This window comes from Bombus impatiens, unplaced genomic scaffold (assembly GCF_000188095.3).
Source record: "Bombus impatiens unplaced genomic scaffold, BIMP_2.2 scf_0144, whole genome shotgun sequence".
NCBI classification, from domain to species: Eukaryota; Metazoa; Arthropoda; class Insecta; order Hymenoptera; family Apidae; genus Bombus; species Bombus impatiens.
The window spans coordinates 236,304-258,511 of NT_176563.1; the positions used below are offsets into that span (position 1 = coordinate 236,304).

The 22,208-nt window shown below is 33.4% G+C and overlaps 2 protein-coding genes across 4 annotated transcripts in view; one reads left to right on the top strand and one right to left on the bottom strand.

Moving 5' to 3' along the window:
• Positions 1-644: 644 nt before the first annotated feature.
• LOC100742658 (2-oxoisovalerate dehydrogenase subunit beta, mitochondrial) lies at positions 645-15,270 on the bottom strand. Of its 3 annotated transcripts, XM_012382162.3 has the most exons (9): positions 15,082-15,269; positions 14,925-14,998; positions 14,115-14,192; positions 13,566-13,768; positions 13,273-13,437; positions 9,532-9,703; positions 8,397-8,542; positions 3,522-3,608; positions 645-1,199 (listed from the first exon to the last, which is right to left on the bottom strand). In XM_012382162.3, exons 2-9 carry the CDS (start codon positions 14,989-14,991, stop codon positions 1,059-1,061), a joined length of 1,059 nt encoding a protein of 352 aa, XP_012237585.1. In that variant the 5' UTR covers positions 14,992-14,998; positions 15,082-15,269; the 3' UTR covers positions 645-1,058. The 3 variants fall into 3 exon arrangements, with proteins under 3 accessions (XP_012237585.1, XP_012237583.1, XP_012237584.1); XM_012382160.3 differs by having other exon boundaries at positions 14,925-15,270; XM_012382161.3 differs by having other exon boundaries at positions 13,282-13,437; positions 14,925-15,265.
• Positions 15,271-15,278: 8 nt separating this feature from the next.
• The window catches only part of LOC100744885 (centrosomal protein of 290 kDa), a 175,621-nt gene continuing 168,691 nt past the window's right edge, over positions 15,279-22,208 (top strand). Inside the window, exons 1-15 of the mRNA XM_012382156.3 lie at positions 15,279-15,423; positions 15,952-16,273; positions 16,482-16,566; positions 16,675-16,721; positions 16,797-16,883; positions 16,947-17,082; positions 17,164-17,300; positions 17,677-17,915; positions 17,999-18,131; positions 18,209-18,399; positions 18,467-18,608; positions 18,717-18,957; positions 19,204-19,369; positions 19,811-21,157; positions 21,580-21,877. Of these exons, the coding sequence (XP_012237579.1) occupies positions 16,094-16,273; positions 16,482-16,566; positions 16,675-16,721; positions 16,797-16,883; positions 16,947-17,082; positions 17,164-17,300; positions 17,677-17,915; positions 17,999-18,131; positions 18,209-18,399; positions 18,467-18,608; positions 18,717-18,957; positions 19,204-19,369; positions 19,811-21,157; positions 21,580-21,877 (3,429 nt within the window). The 5' untranslated portion in view covers positions 15,279-15,423; positions 15,952-16,093. The remainder of the gene's footprint in view (positions 15,424-15,951; positions 16,274-16,481; positions 16,567-16,674; positions 16,722-16,796; positions 16,884-16,946; positions 17,083-17,163; positions 17,301-17,676; positions 17,916-17,998; positions 18,132-18,208; positions 18,400-18,466; positions 18,609-18,716; positions 18,958-19,203; positions 19,370-19,810; positions 21,158-21,579; positions 21,878-22,208) is intronic.

Here is a 22,208-nt window from a genome sequence, read left to right on the forward strand (position 1 = left end):
GTTGGCTGGTTTGAATCTGTTTGTTGGGAGCTAGATGAATATTACAATGTTATTGGCTAATATTTGGTAGTTTTGTTTCTGGGTGCTTCGGTGTGTACGTATCTATTATGTAAGATCGTGTATGCTGGAATTTTTAATTTATTAATATTTTTAAATTTATGTATGAGGAACGATTGTGCATACTGATTATAAAAAAGCATTCGCTCATGTTCTTAAAATACCTCCGGTAACAAACCATTGTTTGTAGTAAAAATACAGACAAGGTATTAGTGTTTGTGTTGCATATATTCTATATTTCCAAGTGTTTCTTTTTTTCTTTTTTTTTTTTTTAAGTAGACCGTTGGTCGAAACGAAGACTAGAAAATAGTCAATGAAAGGCAGTCGAAGCTTAGCAAAGATAGTAATCTTAAACAATGCTATTTATGCGGTATTGAGTAATTTTCCTTGTACTATACTCTTATCTTTGTGATTTCTTATTTAATGTCATGTTTTATTTATACATCATATTGTATTTGTTTTTACGATTTTGATATTCCATTTTGATTTAATGACAAAGAAGATCTACAAATAAACTCGACGTGCTATGAATTCTACAAATTTGACATGCTACGTCATCGTTCTTACATACAATTAAAAACAATATATACATTTGTCGAAAAAATTATCCTTTATTTTTTATACAATAATATAACGCAAGTTTATAACGCAAATGATATCGTGTTATTTGTCTTTTGAAATGTTATCGTCGAAATGTACATTACGCAATAAAGAACGTAACCCGATCTTCATATTGCCCCTCTTTTCAATCAAGTTTCACATCATTGATAATCAAACAACAGCTGACAGACCGGTTAATTAAAACCAACTACGTATATCGATCGAATCATCCTATTAAGAATGACGAAACAGAAATTCTTTGGACTGATTTTTAAACAGGCGAAAGAAGACCAAAAATCGATACTCATGCGTGTTGTTGTGGCGGGGTAATGTCCGCAGAGGCAACAGGTTTCTGGCGTCTTCTACTGCGACAAGTTCTTAAGTAGAATAGCCCTGGTTCTTCAGTACTTCAGGATCTTTCTGACTGCCGCGAAGCACCGCCACTTGTCTGGTAGATAAAATGGTTCGAAAACGTGCGGAAATGGACAATCCCAGCCTGTGACCCTTTGTATCGGAGCTTCCAAATGTAGAAAACACTCTTCCTGCATTGAAAATGTACTTTTTACTCCTCTTTTATATTCTCATTTAACTATAATTTTCCTTTAAATTTTATAGATTATTAATCCATTATATTCACATATATAAACATTTTTTTTTTAAATTTTTTTTTTAATTTTTCCATCGAGACAACGATCTACAGTGAGATCCGTTATAACGAGACGTGATAAAGTGCACGCGTACCGAGCGAAAATTCAAAGTCGATTTTCTCGAAAACAAAGCCTCGAACGAAAAATTTTTATTCTATATTTTCGACTTCTTTTTTCGCATAGAATCATCCCCTTTCCTCTTGTACCACCAGTTATCAACCACCCTATATAATTTTCTATACGGCTGCCACCCCAATTTCCTTGACACAAGTTTTACACTTTGGTCATCGCTAGTTCTAATGTTAGGGAAGTATGAATTTAGTAAATTTATTAAATTACTAATATTTATTAACATTTAAGTTAGTAATATGTAATAAATGTATAGCATAGCTAATCGATGTTTCCAATTGTTGTAGATTGTATTTCTGGAGTATATTGTTGGTGGAAAATTTGGAATTACTATGTACTTCAAAGAATGCAAGAATTTTAAGTAAACAGTCAGAAGAAAATTTCTAATGAAAGGTCTACAAGAGGAAATCGCTATTAGTGAGTAAATTTGGCACAAAAACAAATGTTAGTATTTAGGAAGACTTAAAGATCTCCCACGCTTCGTCTGAACAATTTTTCTAATGTGCACATTATTTTAAAAGCAGCCACAATATCTCTATTTAAAAAATTATTGAATTATAGACCTGGTAATTCACATAAATCTGAAAGAATGAATTCATCGGAGAAGTGCATTGAATTACGTAAAAATTATACTGATTGCATATATTCCGGAAACTACGTACGGTTAAACTTTTATTTTTAAGAAACGACATTTCGTACGCATCAGTCTAATACAAATGATGCCTGTAAAAGGAACAATTTGTGAACTTAATTAGCCGAATGAGAACAGTTTTACGAAGGTATTTAGATTAATGACAGTTATGAGTACATTTCTCAGTTTTGTCACGTCGAACGACAGACATGATCGTATTATTAGGCGAATGTTTAAATTACAAACGATCGAACTATCCATTTGCTAATTTAGCGCTAGGTATAGGAGTTTTGCAAGGCAGCCGAGGTTTGTACATCTGAGCAAGCTGAAGCGTATCGAACCGTCACGAAGTGTGCGCATGACGTAACAGAAAATACGCGTAATGATATCCTGCCACATTCCAACAATGCATTGAACATGCATCTAATGGATTTTGGCACCGTGCACGCGCTACGTGTAAATAATTTCGTAACTACAATAAAATTCCGTTTATCTATCAACTGTGCCTATACGACCGTTCGATTGGAATTACGTGCAGTTATTTCGCGTAACATGGCCTAATTGCTCTGATATTTGCTCCAACTTCCTTATACGTGCATAATATTTAAATCGATCTATTAGATCGTTTCATAAGGTTCGCCGATTTCTACTAAACTTTAACATTTTGAGTTGAACCGTCAATATTTTTATCGAGCCATTATGAGCTAAATCGCCAACGTAGTCTTTTCCATTTTGTATTCGTAGTTCCATTTGGAAATTAACTTGCGCATCGCAAACTCACACATATATCTACGATTTAGAGTTTGATCAACATTTTTTAATAGAAATTTCCTCCTCGTTTATCAACGCGTATCTCGTAAATCTGACTTTTAGTTTTGTTCCGTTTGTATATCTATTCCTAGTCTTTCACTTTTAAAAGTCAGCTATATTAATTTATGAGTTTATTAACCTTTTAAAGTATAAAAGTTCAATATCACGTGTCTCACTTTCTATTCAATTTCTAGATTTATTTAATATTTCTTCGTTCGAAAAAAATGCTCCGCACTTTTATAGAAATTTTCATGCAAGAAGACGATCGTTTGTCGTGTTTGAAAATATAGAGCCTGCGGATAAATCGAATTAATATTTTCCGTTCTCATTATCGTTTTAATTTTCATTTTATGGAATACGTGAAGTATACAATGACACAAATTTTCACGACTCTCTGAATCTTCTTGAAATCTGTGCCTGGTAAGAATGAAATACCAATTAAGATAATAGACACAACATACGTGGTAAATGGAACTTACGAAACGATCTAACAGATTGGCAGTTTACGTTCAAATACTTTTGATTCTTCCTTAGTGTAATCTCTCTTCGTCACAGTTGAACGAGATTTAAGTTGAAATGTGGTAATCAGAGTTTCAATTTCGCTTACGCTGTTATGTCATACCATTTTCGAGGAAACATTTACTTACCTGAACGACTGAAACTATTTCTGCTCCGAAGCCACTCGTTAGCGGCGCTTCATGGGCGATTACCACGCGGCCAGTCTTCTTCACCGACTGTAACATTGTGTATCATTATTAAAGTAAAACGATCGCGTGTAAATCACAGATTGTCTGGTATTAATCTTTCGAAATAATTTCGCACGATTGTAACATTCAGGTAATTACATTCAGAAATAATTCAACAATATATTAGAGTAATGAGAAACTAGTGTTCTGATATTCTAATATATTCACGTTAATACCAAAATATCAAAATTATATTATTCCATTTCTGAGTAAGATAAAAAACAAGGCAACAGGATATATTAAGGTTTCGCAGTTCCCTTATTTATTACACGTATGTGCATAGGGATATTAGGCAGTTTGTAGAGGTTTGATACCTTAATAATACCATTAATCATTATCAAGAGAAAATGAATAATCCGTAAGAGACAATGTAAGATACATAGAAGACCAATTGATCATGTTTATAGAGATAAATTGTTTGATTTTTATAAAGTTAACCACTAACCATATATTATAGCTTTAAAATCGACAACTTCCGAATGGCTCATATCGAAATATTTCTTATTTCGGGGAATTCGATGCAATTACTGTAGAGTTCCTACGATTATATATGTAATTTTCGTAATATATTACGATATCAACCCTTGCATAGAAGATAACGTCAAGCAATTTCCACAGTCCCATTCACAATCCCTCGATAGCATACATAATTGAACTAACCCGCTTATATCCCGAACCGTAAGCACGAACATCAATGTCTCTCCTAACACAGCTTGTTATTTCGTCGAAGGATAATCTCATCACTTACTCGAGCAACTCGATCCCTTTCCACACATCTTCGCTGGTATTATAGAAACGTCCAATTATGAAATCGGCAATTAGACATTCATAGTCATTGCAACGGATGGTTCGATCCGTAATGTCGAATATAGACCAACCATGACCACCCACAATCATCCACGCTATCACGTGTCACGGAGGGTAATTCGTTCGGTAGAACAAGCCGTTATCCAGATCAATTCGTGGATGATTTACGCATCGTCCGCATATTGCTCGGAGTAGCAATAACTTATACGCGGACAGAGCCTGGAGCCCTTAAATCCTAAGAAAAATATATCTACACTAATGATAGCTTCGGATGCAAATAACTACATTGAGAAGACTTTCGTACCGCGTTAGATCAAACTATGTATTATACGTGAAAGGAAAATTGAACGTGTTTCTGTTAACTTTTCATTAGTACTGAATCGAAATCGCGTAAAGAAATTCTTGTAAAAACAAAATTTGGTGTTTTAGCATACTTCGTCGAACTTCTAAAACCAGTATATTATCCCTGAGCATGCAATTACAAGGGTGGCGAGCAGAATAAATTACATCGTGTTTTAATCGGTTCGTTAAGGTACAAGAAGCACAGTCTTAACTCTTGTGGACCTTTTCTTGCCGATATGGGCTAATGCCACCAGCGGAGCTGGTTCGCCGCAAGAAAGTTACATTCTATCCAAGATACATTATCCAATCTTTATGAATCCCCTCTCTCTCTCTCTCTCTTAGAACTTGTTTAAATAAACAGAAACTAAATTTCTATATAGCCACTCCAACCCTTATCAGTTTCCATTTCTCACGATCTTCTTAAGCTTCTTACACTCGTTTAAATAAACAAAAACTAAATTTCCATATAACCACTCTAACCCCTTATCGTTCAGTATTTTTCACGATCAGGCTTCTTTACATTCTACCGCCTGTTAAAATCATGGCTTTCAGAAACCATACGATGCCTTTTATGCTCTGAGTGGATTTTATCCGCTAATAAGGGAATCTCGCGACAAATATCCTGTTCGAATGGCCTTGACGAACATATGAAAGCATGTGAACAATGGCTGCTTTGTTTTATGTAGCCACCGATGCCACGTTTTAGGTTTCAAACTGTCAATTTGGTAATTGAAATTTGGAAGTTTGGAAAAGATCTTCAAGACTGAAGTTTGAAGAGTGAATTTGATATTCGGCGGTAGAAAAACTCTACGATTCGAAATTTTACGGAGGATCTAAAATCACAAGTTTAAGTATCAAGGAATTTAGAATTAAAGATTTGGAAATCGGAGAATTCGAAATTGAAAGTTTGAAACTCGAGGATCGAAAAATTCGAAATTCGAAAAGGAATTCGAAAATTCGAAGCTCGAGAAACCAAAGATAGAGAAGCTTTCGATCTGAAGATCGAAAAATTCGAAATCTCGAATTTAAAAGTTAACGAATAACGAGAAAGTACGATAACTTCCCTCTTTGACTTTATCGCAGGGGAATCTCGCGACAAATATCATCGACATCGACGTATCGAAATTACGCGAAACGGGTTTACAATTGCGCTCGCCACCTAGCACGCAGCCGGCTGGTTCACGTGCGAGTTACTGTATATAATACTGTCACACATAAGCGGCCGGTGCATACCGTACAATCGGCATATCATTAAACTAAAGATCGATTAGCATAAATCAGCGCGATATTAGCGTCGTTTCGTACTGCGGTGTGCCGTAATTCGGACGAGTGAATGTTGCCTTCTCGTTCGTGTATTCGAATCAACGTGACAACGCGACGTTTAACGTTTCGATGTTAAACGAGTAAGTAAACGCTCGATGAATTTTATTTGAAACTCGGTTGATAACAACAGCGATACCGAATAATTTGTGTGAATGAATATTGTCTTTGTTTGAAAATTTCAATCAACGTGACGACGGGGATATTCAATATTTGCAAGTTAAATAGACAAGTAAATACTTCAAGTGTATTTTGTTTCAAGCAAACGATTCGAACGTTTCAGATATTATTAATAAGTAAAGTTATAATCTTGGCAAATATTTGGCAGTTGATTAATACAAATACAGGAAGGTTTCTAATTGTATTAGGTTGCGCGAAAAGTTTTTTTCGTTTTATAAGGAAATAACAGACGCACAATGTTTTTTGTTTTATATTACTTTATTGAATTATGCACGAGCATACTAATAGAAATATAACGAAATACATCATACCTAATTCAATAAAATAATATAAAACAGAAATTGTTGTTCATTACCATCTTATGAAATAAAAGAAACTTTTCGAACAACCTAATAGTATTATTAAATAATATTATATTCGCATTTCTTTGTGAAATTATGGAATTCATTAACTGATAATATGAATGAATTAGTTATTATTATTCTCGGATATTACTATTATCGTTTATGTGCATTTTTATATAATATAAACCAGAGGACATCGTAAAGTCGAAAAACAAGCGAGAATGAAGATCCATATGTATTTATACATATTAATAAATTAACAGCTAAACGGACAAACAATGTACAGGTTATAAATTGCTGCGACATAAAGAATTTCTAGGATTTTACAATGTTGCGAGAATAAAGCAATGCCAACCAATTCTTTTTTTGTAGAATTTATCAGAATTTACTGCTTCTTTTATTACCAAATTTATTACTATGCAAGAAATTTAATCGGTACAAATAATTTGTAACTCGCTCGTAAAGTTTTCCTAACAATATTCGTGGAATTATGCAAGAGCGCAATGAACTCGCGTTGAATTTTCGATAGGCGGAGAGAGGCTGTAGAGGAGAGGCTTAATGAGCCGGTAATCGAAGGAGAGAGGCGCTAAAACAGCGACGATCGCGTTGGATTATTCGCGGTGGTACCGATTTCGCAAATAAAAATGGACGTGAACGCGTATATCTACATTTCGCAATTATTTCGCAACGTTCCACAAGAAAGAAAGCAACGGTAACTTTTTTCGACCGATTTCGAAAGATTCGTCTTGAAATCGAGATCTTTCGTTTCCTAATTGAAAAGAAAGTCATCATTTGTAGTTCGGTATCTTCGCATTAAAAGGAATCGGTTAAAAAAGATTAATCGAAATAATATTTCGATGTATAATTACTGTATGCTAATATCGAGGGAATAAAAAATATGTTTTCTACAAGCATAATATCTGACAATAAAATTCTGTAATATCTTTGGGATACAATGTAGAATCGTTTCTGGTTTCTCTCGGAAGATAAATGTTCCTCGTTTACACCTTGGTACGTTGATTTCTTCATTTCTTTACCTGTTTAATTATTCTTCGCTTCTATGAATATTCACCATTTATAGACTGTGCAGGTTTATTCTTTTATGGGAAATTTATACATACATAATAGCACGTAGAATACACATAATAGGCTAGAATACATAAAACTTTCATGCAAGTTGCATTCCTTTAACTGTATTCATAAAGATCCGAATTTGTATAAACATTCGCAATTTATTATTGCATAAAGTAAATTCCGATTACTGTTCGTTGATAATCGTTGAAGTGGTACAAATGTACAATTCGCTCGATGTGTCATTTTCATCCTTAACCTCGTTTAATTTCTGTATCATTGATGCTATACAATCTATTTCTACCACATTATCCAACAGAGGGGAGACAATTCTTTTAAAACACGAACCTTCCTCCGCCAGTTCCGCCAAAAAAAATTATTCGTTAAAAAACGGAACGATTTAAAAGGTCCTGAAACGCAAACCCTCCTGCACAAGTTGCCCAAGTGTAACTGCTTTCCACGAACGAATCGTACGATTAAAATACCGCGTATCTCCCTCTCTCTCTCTCTCTCTCTCTCTCTCTTTCTCTCTCTTATATCAACGAAGGACACGAACCCACGTAATAGCCGCGCAAACGTAACAGTCTCGCATTTAAACGTAACGCATGCAAACGATCCGGTTGCGTTAAACGCGGTAGAAAAGAAAAAGATGCAAAAAAACGAAAAAAAGGAATAGAAAAGAAAACGTAGCGAATTATAATGACGAAATTACCTTGCAAACGAGTTCCGTGTCCCAAGGCAGGATAGAAACGAGGTCTATCACCTCGCAGGACGCCCCGAGCTCCTCTTGGACAAGATCGGCCACCTCCAACAGTACATGCACCTGAGTACCCCAGCCCACGAGTGTCACCGCGTCACCTACGTGCAAATCCACACACCTGTAACGCCGCTTGCCTCGTTTCACCTTACGCCTCTCGCAATTGCCCGCCGCGTCCTCTCTATAAGAGCCAGTATGTACACCAGTGTCGCCGGTATCCTGTTTCAGGAGACCGGTCATCGCGTGTGCCACTCCGTCGATCGAATAATGAAAGGACGGTCGCGATCGATGAATATTATACGGGGTGCCAGAGATCGTTTTATTCTAGAAAACTTTATCAACCTGTACACCGTAGTAAATTTTATTTTATGCAACTTTTATACTGGAAATTTGTAATGTTATAACGGGTTACAAGGTGACGCGAATGAAATAATAGGTTCATAGTAAAATCATTAGAGAACACAAGAGCAACAAGAGACGTCCAATTTGTAATCAGCGAAGCCCTTTTTTACAATAATTCACCAACCAATATTTTAATAAATCGATATATATATCATACAGAGACGAACGCACAATAACTATTTCCAAAAATGAATCAACGCGCTCGACTCTCGAGAAGATCAAGAAATGGAACTATGAACGTGTTCTCAAAAATCACTCAAAATAAACTTCTTCATAAATTGAAAGCTTTCAGAAAATTCGTAGTTCGTTTAAGTAATTCATGGCCGAACAATTGCCCGTTAAAAAACTTCTCGCTTGTGACGAACACATTGTATACAAACCAATAACCGTTCATTATCGATCATTCGCGCCGAATTAGCAGTTCACGAGCGTGTAACGAATTATTTATCCGGTCAATTAATCGTCGACGATGTAGCATAACGACGCCATAAATTCCCTGTCCGCAAACTCGTGAAAGTTTCATCGCGATCTTGATTCGATCGTCTATCGATCGTACGAATGTACGAAAAAGAAATAGCGATTTACATTACGCGCGAGGAATGATCAAACGTGATCCATGGCATTGTTACGCAGTCTCAAAGTGAAACTTGTCCAGAGAAGACTCGTTGCTCCTTCCTGTAACGCTTACCTTCTCTTACAACCTCAGCCTTGCCGATCTCTATCTTGTAATGAGCTGTCGGCACATCGTCGATCGCAGTACGGTACAATATTTTCGGCTCGAACATGATGCAGGGATCCGGTTCCTCTATGCAGCTCAACAAAAGACCTTTCGCCTGTTTCGCTCCGCGGGGCATAACGATCTGAAAAGGACGTTCGGTTACATTTCATTTCTCTCCGTGTACCGGTCGTGCACACGCAATCGGTGATTACGTCCTGGAATTCGGAGAAGAGCGACCTTATCCTGTTCGACGGTCTCTCGATGCCGAGAACGATGTGTAGATGGAAATTGCGATTTGATTCTTTCGGATGATGTAAGGTGAGTTTGGTCTGTCTTTTCGGTGTGCAGAACGGCCTTGAGGTTTATATGGAAAGGCTGTGGACGGTGGGTACCATATGTTATCGATTTTAACCACGTTTAGCTGGTAATTTGGCAATTTGAAAACTTTAGAATTTCGAAACACGAAGTTTGACGTTCAAGGACTGGGAAATTGAAAATTTAGGCCCTGGGATTTGAAAATTGGACAACTGGAAAATTGAAAAATTTTAGATATAAAACGTGAAAGTACCCTCAGTTATAACTTGTACTGGTGTTCCTATAAAATTGTTATTTTCTTCTTTAAAGTTCTTTCGATCTACTGCGAGGATGCACCGGGATTTCACGGATTACTTCCGTAGTTTTGTTTAAAGATACGCAATAATTTAACCTTCACTTCATAAATGAACGTAAGGAACTTCGAAGGTCTAAAGTGAAGGAATTGAATGATTGTGTGATAGGGTACAATCCGTTTTCCTTGGAAATGTCCATTAAACTGTCCCTTCCATTGCGTTAAATCAAATACGCATTAAAACACAAAGCTTTTTTTCCCAAATAATTAAAACCAAGCCAAATTCCATTTATATAAATTTTTATCCAAAATACCGTTTAAAACAGGTAAGCGATAGAATGTATTTGTTTGTTTGAAAAATTCGTAACATCTTTAACAATTCATAGTCTACAAAATAATCGAATAAAATTGCTAAATTATAATCGTACATGGATAATTGTATATTAAAAGGAATTAAGGAAGAATTAATTATCTATTCCCATTCATTACACGTATATTTATTCCAGGTTTTATAATATGATACTTTAAATTATTAATTACGGATTTGAAGAATTTCAAGTAAAAGCTACTCGAAGGAATTCTATGCTGGTAAAAATAAGAAGCTCCTCAAAAAAGAACCACTGGAAAAAGCAATATATACGTTATTTAACAGAATGTTAAACATTTTTGTAATTTCGCTCCGAACTATCCAAACGATTTAATACTATATGCTAGCAACATACGTTTTATTACGTTGCAGGTTTGTTTCCACGGTTGGTGTACTATGTCAAAGCGCGCGACGAAGAGCGTGCGATCTCTCAGCTTCAGGAAATGTCGACGCGATGTTGCGCACTGCTGTTCATGTAATCGAGATGTATAGTGTCGGTAGTGACACGTTAGTGTACGAGGAAAACTTTCCTCATGCATACGTAGATACGTGCGTCGTGCAATATTCATAGAACCTCTTCCAGAAAGTTAAGAGTCAATGGCTATAGAATAGAAGTGAACTCGACAACGAAGGATCTCGTATATATCCTTGAGCACAGAAATCCATTCTGGATGCTCTTCAACTTTTTATAACGTTTCTATTCATTCGTCACCAATTTGTTCCGTGACCGTTTCAATCTGAACGCGATGAATAGCCGGCGATTAAATTTACAAATTATTTAGTTGCGAATTAAATGAGAAGCGTTTTAATAAAAAAGAAAAGAAGCTATTGCCAGGATGATTGTTAAGATAAAGTGGCTAGTTTCTCTCTGTATCATTGATCTATTGTTTTCAATGAATCAATAAATTCGGTGGACGATTGTATCTGATAGAGACATCTGTCTAAGAATGAGGAAAGTATTCGTTATCGACGTGAGTTGAAGAACTTTGTAATCTACAGGACATAAAGAGCTTTTTTATCAATAAAAGCTAAAGCTAAACTTTGGCACTAACTCTGCAGTGATAACATTAATAGTTGCTGGAATTGTTGTAGCTATGGATATATGAATAATTATTGCAGACGAAATATAGAATTTTTTATATCCCTATGATATTTGTGTTAATATTAATTAAATTCTATCTTCCTTTTACCATCATTATGACGTCAATATTCAGCTCTGTTTTATACTTTGTCTGAGATTTAACCTGCGTTAACATCAAAAGTGATATGAATGTAATGATTTATTACAAGAGACATATGCGAAATCACAAATTTACATTCTATTTGGTGCATATGACATTGTAATGTATATGTATATCTACATATTGAAAACTATTATGTAATTTAATATAATTCGATATAAGAATAATATGATTTGAAGTATTCTGTAACTTATTACATTTTGTTATGCTCAATTCTTTAGAACACAAATATACAATAAAACTATAATAGTAAATTATGAACTATTAATTCATTCTCTGTAATCAAATTTACCACCATTAAGTTGACAATATTTTTAGCCAATCAGCGCCGACCTCCTTCTTTTAATTCGTGTGAACCTCGTAGCAATGATGTTACGCGCGGAATTTTTGGTCGGAAAATGTCGTTGCATAGTTCGTCGCGATTTTATGCGATTTTGATTAAATTTTTAAGTGTGTTAGTGGAATATTGCGTTTCAAGTGCTTCATTTGCGTGCTAAGAAACCACGTATACCTGAATCCAATCAAATTATCAACTACAAGATAAGAATTTGTATCTAATATTCTATAGCCCAACATTTACGCGCCATTAGAGATCATACTTATGGTACAATGCTTTTGTAGCACCTTCAAATACTATTTCGTTACTGAATGTTTTTTCATATTTGCTCAATAATCATTCGAATTTCATAGAAATTTTATTATTAAGTAAGTGTCTGTGGCATCATATTCATAAATTTTCATAAGGTTATATGAATATATTAATGTTGCATAAATGAATTAAAATATAATAGATATCATAAAATATGTTTTTCCTTGCTATAGTCGTGATAAATCAGATTACAGTTACTATCGATATGTCTTTTGATAAACTAATGTTCCGGCGGATGCATCAGAACAATTCTTATAAGAATACCTGCACTGTTTTTCAGATGTTTCATTCTTCAGAACAACAGTTTGTACTGTAGCGGTCAATGGCCGTAGAAAAAGTTTCAAGTTGAAACGGAAAATTTAAAACTGGACGAGATTCTTATTATTATGCTTTTGAATATTAACGTTGTTTTGGGTTACGAGGTCTAGATTGTTATTGCTGTTTCATGTAATTTTTAACTAGAGTTACACAAGAAGGTTAACTTTTTGTAGTAACGTCCGTTGATATAAATGTATGAACACGCTTCCTATTCTTTCTTCGATTGGTATAGTACCATAATACATCTGACTATTACAAATTCATCCATTCGTTACTTCATTAAATATGCCTACACGTTATAACCACCTCAGTATATTCTTCATACAGAACAGTATAATATGGTATATTACATATAGTACAATCAAATAGTAGAAAATATCAAGTTATTTTTCTCGTCTATTTTTCGGAACATTCGTTCGTCAGAAAATGCATCCATTGTAACCATAGCTTAGTACATCCGATAGTAATAGAAAAAGGCATGTTTTATAATATTTATATTATATTTTAATTCAATATATTGAATACTAACAAATTGTACCTTCAATCCTGGTGTATGAGCGAAATAAGCTTCTGGACTCTGGGAATGGTAGAGTCCTCCATGACCGACAGCGCCACATGGTGTTCGAACTGTCAATTTACCACAATCGAATTCTGCTCCACTTCGGTATCTAAGTTTTGCTGCTTCGTTTACCAACTACAGATAGAATAATTTATATTACAAACTAAAATGTTTATGCATTTCGATGATAGGATTTTTTTCTTTAGAAAAGCGGTTTTAAGCTTGTGAAAATTAGTGATCGAAATTTTTAACAATGTTGATACCTGGTCGAAGGCAGGAAATATGTAATCAGCAAATTGAATTTCTGCGATCGCTGTCACACCAACGGTGGCTAAACCAATTCCAAAGCCAGCGATTCCTTGCTCGCAAAGTGGCGTGTTAAAAACTCGATCATTGCCGAATTCCTTTTGTAAATTCATCGTACAGCGAAATACTCCTCCAAATGCGACATCTTCACCGAAGATCACTAAGTCAGGAAAATTATCAGTGTTCTTCATTGATAAAATGTTTGCACGTAAATGAGGGTATATATAGTATATAACAATATTTATACTGATATTAATATTGGATAACAGGTCTATAGTAATTTACATATTATAACTAGAACCTTATCAATTTAAAAAACTGATACAGAAATTAATTTGTCTCTCTGAAAATTAATATTCTATCTTCACATAGTACTAGTAATTTTTTAAATCAATTAATAACAACTAGTAAGTAGTGACTAGGATTATTTATAGTGTGCACTTCACCTAGTAATTTCATTGAGTGTTCAATAAAAGAGGGAGAGAAAATTTTTGAAATTTCATTACCTGCAGCAGGGTCATTCTTCAATGCTATTCGAAGTCCATGGTTTATCGCTTGATACATATTCATTTTTTCAGTTTCACCTAAAACATAATTGTATTAAAATTATATAGTTATGCTTGCCATTACATCTTCACTGTTTTTCTTATTGCTATTCATAATTCAACTTCTTCATCTATACGTAATACTGAAATATTCTCTCGTGTCTACTTATTTGTCTCATCATCCTTACCAGGAAACGGCAAATGTAATTTAACGCACAACTACTGTAATTAGTAATAAAGTAGCGATTCAATTGCTGACATAAAAGCATTACACAGACATGTATTTTCGTCTTTTTACCTACACAAATCAATTTTTTTTTCAAAAATTACAATAATATATCTTTATGAAAATGTCACAAAAATATATTCATTCAACGATTGACAGAAATATATTTACACTCAATGGTTAACGAAAAATTATTTTTATGCCCTTAACGCTCATGCCCATATGAGACACGGATATAGTCAACGAACCATTTTTTTAACAAATCAACATATTTAGCGATAAACAGTCACGTTTTTGTATTTATAAAAACATTTGTTCTTTTTAATTTGTCCTCCTTAGAACTTGTACTTCGCATGTTATTCTATTAAAAACGTAAATGTAAAGTATTAGAATTATAAAAAATATATATTATTACATAGCTAAGAAACAATTGCGCTAAAAAAAATTGCACGTCTTTAACTGATTGGATCGAAAAAAGTTGCACGTTTAGGAGTTAATCGACTGGTGGTCAAGAATCACAATTAAAATCAATCGTATTTACTCACCAGGAACGATGATGGTTTTGTCGGTATAATACGTGAATTGTATCCACCTGACTTGGTCGCGTAACATAGATGATCTTTGCGTGAAATTGAGAATTAGAGACGCGTTTAAACGCGTAGACAATTTACTAAGTATCATCGCAACGAAGTGACGGCTCGCGCAGCGTGGCGATAATGTATTCGGTTTAATATGTTATCGTTATTTACATACAATATCGCATTTTAAAACTCGAGCACCCATAACCGTCTGAATGTTGAATTTCGTAAATAGCCTTGTTCAGTGGTTCACATACTAATGATACTATGTGTCATACATGTAAAGATATCACGTGACGCTAGCACTAGCATGCGAGCTGTAAATGTTTCCAAGTTGTTTTAGATAAGTATTCTTATCATGTTACATTTCTCTTTTCTCTATTATCGAATTAGATTTTTCCTTGCGTTTGTAACTACAGAGAAGCATTATATGCAGCTGTATTATGAATACGCAAGTTAGATGTAGGTATGAAATGATGTAGGTATGTAAGAAATTATTGTGAAAAGTGTATTCCTTATTTTTCTGCATTTAAATGATTTTCATACAATATGTGAATTCTACTTCCTTCGATATTCATAGTGGGATTAGATGAGAGTATAGCCGGTTATCTTGTTTATGTGAAACACTTTTTGATAATGTTTCTATTGTCGTCATAACATAACGTAATACTATTACTGAATCATGTACAATATTTTCAATTCGAGGTTTCAAAAGTATTCGTTTATATATATGAATTTTCCATATAAAAATTGAAATTTGTAGAATAAAAATTCGAATATACGAACTAACATTAACAAAAAATAGCGTAATTTTAATCAAATTTATGGCAATGAAAACATCGTATTGACCTCTGTGTTTTATATAATAGTGTTTGAATAGTATTTATAAAATTCTTTGAACATTATAAAGTACATATTTCAAACAAAATTTTCGCTTTCATGCGTTAATAGGAAATGTTTCAATAATGTTATATCTTCGTATTAGTTTTCTAAGTTCTCGCCAGATGTCGGATCAAACGCTGAAAAGGAGTTCCCATGACAACTAGCTGGCAGGCGTCGCTGGTAAACGTCAAACATAGTGATTACGTAGAAATAGTGGGGTTATATTTAGTGGTAATAAACAATTATCGCGAAAAATGGGTCGTACTGATTGGGATCGTATATTATCAGCGGATCCATCGTCACTAACCGACGATGACATGGAGGATCTTTATCCTGCTGTGATCAGTTGCGACGTTGACGATATTAGTGATATACATAACCTACGAACTTTGATGAAACTATCTCAAGAAATACTGCAATACAAAGACAATCAAGTAAAAATAATCATTTAACATTTTTATTCAACACGAATTGTTCTTTATAGAATAACTCTATTGTTATTTGTGTGATATTTATTCAATAAAATGCAGCACTCTTTCTTATTCTTCTATCATGTTTTTCCTTGTCGAATATAGAATAGTATTTATGTAGGTTAATAATTAGTATTCTTGTGTGATATTCTGAAATTTATTTTGTTAATAGGTAGAGTCACTACTTTTAGAATGCGGCGAATTAAAACAAACCATTTCTTCCTTAAAACCTGAACCTGCTAAGCGTAAAAAGAAAGGTAAATCGTGTGTATTCTTTAATTAAAGTATAATTTTAATCAAGGTTTACTTTATTACTCTATTGCAATGAAAGTATATTATAAAATATGTTTCATTTTATATGATAGAATGGGGTACTTCCGATTCAAAACATGAAACCACCGATGTATCTAAAGTAAGATATTTCATTAGTAATACAGCAAAGATATAAAAACCTCTTATAAAACTGTCCATGTTATTTTGTTTTAAGCACGTAGATGTATCTGAAGGCACCGATTATGACGATGCTTTGCAAGGCAAAAATAAAAAGATTAAAATTCTTATGACAGAATTAGAGGTGAGTTTCAAATGGAACAAAATATTGTTAGAATGTTCTGTTTACATCTTTGTAATTCCATAGACTTTTGAAAGGGACAATTTAGTTTTAAAAGGACGGTTAACCACTTTAACTCAAGAAATGGAAGATGCAACGTATAAAATGAATGAAATGACCGAAGAACTAAGTTCTGCACAGATCAAATCTATAGAATATAAAGGTTATTAAAATGAAAAGTTGTTTAGTTCGTTATAAACAGGTTCAGTTTTATGATCAAACTGCAAGAATGTATTTTTTACAGAAAAAATATTTAACTTAGAACGAGAAAACGCAGCATTAGTGACACAGGTTGAGGAAGTAACAGCTCAGCAGTTAGATAGAGATAAAGCAATAGATGAATTTAGTACACAAATTGATGCTAGAATCAATGAATGGAAGGTATATCGTAGTGTAATGCAACTTTAATTCCCAAAGCTCAGATTATGATGCTATATGATTAATTTTATTAATTTCTGCTTTTATTGATACGAATTAAAAAATTTTGAAACTGTTTTGATATTCATTTACAATATTATTTTTTTAGTCTTATATTAGAATTTATAAATTTTCTTACTGTATTTCATTGTCCTACCAAAATGTTGGTAATTTAAAAAGTAAACGAAAATCAAATACATTTTTTTATATTATAATTATTTACGTTTACTTGTACTTTGAATAAATGGAAGATTGCATCTGTTGATGCCTATGGGAATCAAAGGATTAAAGTAAGATTATGAAGCTCTTCACACGTTTTAATTCGTTCAAAATTTGTTAGGCAATATTAGATGAAAAAGACGATGAAATTCTGCGATTAAGAGAACATTTGTCTCAGTCTTTCATGCAATCCGTGGCCTCTGTCAAAGAGCAAAATAAATCCGAAATCGTCCACTTGAACGAGCAGATAGATCATCGTGATAAAATTATACTCGAGTTAAAAACAAAATTATCTGAAGCCACCGTTGAAATCAACGAAAGTGCAACTCTCATAGAAAAGTTAAAAACAGATGCTCAAAAGTATGTACATAATCGTTTTTAAGGAAATAAAGATTTTGAATATAATCGATCTGTGGTTAAAATTTCATTGATATTTCCTTCAGGATAAAAAAGATCGACAAAAAGAAGGAGCAGAAGGATTTGTTAAAAAAATTACAGGATGCGAACGAACAGATATCTAATTTGCAAATTAAATTAAACGAAGCGGAGGAAGATGCGGAGTCAAAAAGTGGCAAAGTCAGTTCATTAGATATATTTTATTTAACAAACACTTATATTAGTCTCAGGTCTTTTAAACATTTCATGTTATTCAGTTGTGCGAAGTATTAGGAACGTTGAGGAAATATGAGGACGAGAATCAAGCTTTAACAGACGCACTGAACGAAATAAAAAATCTAAAAAGTGAACTGGAGAGCAAGAGTGGGCGTATAACAGATTTAATTAATGTGGTGAACAAATTAGAGATGTTAAACTCGTATCAGGAAATGGAAATTATAACCCTTAGGTAATTGTAAGACCACTGCACATTTTGAAAGCTTTCATTGCACATATGTTAATAATATGGATTGTAGAGAAAAATTAGGTATACCAGAAGACGAATCGGTTTCCATTGAACACGCTTTAGCAAAACGTAGAGAGCAGGAAAAGAAATTGACGGAACTTCTGCATCAAAATAAATTGCTCGTCGAGGAAAATTTAGAATTAAATTCAGACGTAAGAAGCAAATACTCAATGACGATATTTGTCGATTGAATTAAAATAATTCATTTTCGATTGTGAATCGAACAATTTTTTTTTCCTTGGATTACCTTAATATTTTAGATAAGGGTGTTAAAATATAAATTATGTAAAAAGTCATCGAAAGAATTAGATGTTTCGGATGCTACTGTAAATGATACTGGCGAATTTTTCCATTCGACCAAACTGGCGGAATCTACACCTATGTGGCATTCGAAATTAAATGTTTCTGAGCTGCAAGAAAATGTCCAGTTAGTTATAGAGGAGAACGAAGCCCTTAGAACAGGGATGCATGAAATTTTGGACAGTATCCGAAACCAAGACGGTGAATTTTCGCTACTTTTAATGGTACTTTAATGATGCACAAATTTTTCCTTCTTTCCACAACAAAATTGCTTCTTCATTCTCTATTTCGAATTTCTATCTTTCATAACACACGTAAACTATTGAACACACGTATACTAATCATGTTTGTATATTGCGTTTGTTGTATTGTTAAAAAGTATTCTTTATTAGTCTTGCTTTTTTATATGTATAAGTTAGATAGATGATTAATCGTTTAATATCGTAGGAAAAAGTAGTGTGGAGATACAGTCTAATACTTTAGAAAGGTTGTTAGAGGCGTTAGATGTGAGACATTTAGCAGGCTGGTATCATCCTGCGATGAGGTTGCAGGAGAATTTGAATGTTGTGCAGGGCAGCAATGCTGAATTGAGAGGCCAAGTTAAACAATTGAGGTAAATTTATAATGCTTGTAATGAAGATTCGAAATATCTGGTTTCTTTTTTCAATGAAATTTAATTCAAGTTTTAAGGATAAAATTATTTAAATTGGTTATATAAATGAGGATTGATTTCTGTAATATTTCTGTAATATGAGGAAATTTTATAGTGAATCACCGAATGTGTTTAATTGAAATGGTATTATTTTCCTCCTATTGCAGTCATAACACAATTTTTTAATGGACCATTGAATGTGTATTAAACTATAATTTACATATCAAAGTCACCAGACATTTTTTAGAATAATTTTATCCCTCAAACTTCAAACTTAGAATCTTTTATTTTTGGCCATTCTCTACATTTATAAATATTCTTCTAAATCGTTGCTGTATATTTCACTAATATATGGATCAACGAAGTAAACAAATTGCTATTACGAAGTATAAATAATTATAGAAAAGAACTGCAAAGAAAGGATAACATGCTGCGCAAGTTGGTTTTGAATGTACATGGCGATATCGATAAAGTGTACACCGAAGACTCAGACAGCGAAAAAATAACTACGTATCTTACCGAAATGAAGAGATTACAAGAAGCCTATAAAAACGAGACAGAAGAATGGGAGAAACAAAAGACCTCCTTAACAGAACAAAACGATGAGCTTAAAAACGAAATTGAAAAGTTGAAACATAAGCTCGATGTTTACGAGCAGAGTGCGAAGATATTGGAAGGTGGCGAAGATGAGATTCGAAAAGCTTTCGTGATTAAGACCAAAGAATATGCAGAAGCTTCCAGCGAAGTTTTAATTGCAAACAGGAAGAACTTTGCTCTTCAAAAATTGTTGAATAAGGAAACAACGAAAGCTTACCAGACCCAAAAAGAAGCAATTAGAAATGAAAATTATTTAAACAAAGCATTGGCTGACTTTACCAAACACAACAAAATCCTCGAACGCGAGTTATCGATATTGCAGAGCAACTTATTCAATTCTGTTAGTTCAGCCATTTACAATGAATTAAGAGAGAAACACGAAGAATTAAGCATACGTTTTCGTAATATGATGGAAAATAATTTAGTATTAGGAAATGACAATGAGATGGAAATATTAAAGAAAGAATTGGAATTGATAACTCAAGAAAAAGATCAAGTTGTAGAGTATTTGCAAAAAGAAATTCATAGCAAAAGCGATCAGGATTTAAATTTGACGGAAAAATTGAGAGAAGCTGAGGCTGGAGAACTTTTAGAAAAGCAACGAGCTGATCACGTGACTAGTCTGCATGAAATTTTACAGACTCAATTGTCAAAATGCGAGGGAAATCTTAAAGAAGTGGCCGCTGCTAAGTCTGAATTGCAAGAAGAATTAATTATTCTGCATAAAAGATTATCCAAAGATTTGCACTTTGAGAGGACTCAACAAGTAGATGATAATAAAGTGCAAGAATTAAAAGACAACAATGCAGTTCTTCAGATAGAAATTGAAAATCTGAAGAAACAACTGCAGATTGCTCAAGAGGAAGCTAAGCAGCAATATTCGTTGAATTCGTTAAAAATGATGGAATTGGACAATCTCAGGCATCACATATTAAATTTGCAAGCTGTTAGTGAAGACAAAGCGACAATTTCCAGGCTGGATTTTGAGTTGGCGAATAAAAATTTGTTAGAGATGGAATTGAATACGCGGAAAGTTAGATTGGAGAACGAGGTGTCGTATTTGCAGGAAGAACTTGATAAATCGAGGACAACTTGCGAAGGATTGCGCACTTATGTGCAGGATTGTCGAAAACAATGCGATAATCGTTGCAGGTGAAATTGTTTTCCATAAACTTCCGATCTCCTCTGACGACATGAATGAATTTTGCATTATGAAATTAAGTAAACATTTCAGAATTTTTAATATATAAATTGACAATGGTTTAAAATTCGAATTATAAATTAGTAAATTAGAATTACACTAAAAATAAATCTTCGAATTCCTTAATACATACATAGATTAGAAGTTAAACTTAAATACTGGAATTATAGAATTAATTATAATTTTAAATATATAGGTAAGTTAGAAATTGGAATTTTTAATGAAGTATATTTTGAAGTATAAGATTGTTGCTGGAGAAGATTTTGTTTTTTCATTTCTATTATAGAGAATTATTTTATTTTATTAGAGAGATATTATTTTCTATTATATTTCATGATATACAGGTATTCAATTAATAAGAATTTTTTTGCAGAATGTATATAGATGTGATAGGATTTCTGCAAAATCAGTACGCAGGCTCCACTTCGATTAGCGCTTTAGATAGAGTAATTTCGTTATCGATGAAACTCAAAGACGAACGTCAGAATATCGATTCGGATATGAAAAAAGCGAAAGAGTGCCATGAGAATGCTAAGCAGCAACAGGAAACATTAACTAATCGCTTACAAATCGTTGAAAGTTTGAAAGATATACTAGAACAACAGATTGGAAGCAACAGTGTCCAAGATATTATGCAACGATTTTCAGAATATTCGCAGTATACTCTGAACGTACGTGTTTTTATCAAATTGTTTAGCAAAATGTTTTTTCTGTTAATGGCCACGTATTCTTTTTAATATTTTTCTGTCTCCATATTTTCTTATTTCTGTATTCGACGTGTACTTTATTCTGTATATATTTCAAACAAATTTTCTTTAATCCATTCTAAAAACTCGATTGATTCGATTAATTAATTTAAACATAAGTAGAGTCATAATAATTTACAAACTTTTTAATTTATTAATCATTGAAAATAGTTGCATTCAGTCGTATTTCGTCCTTTATTATTTTCCTTCGTTGATTTTTATTTTTGATTTATTTCAAGTCAGATGGTTTGCTTTA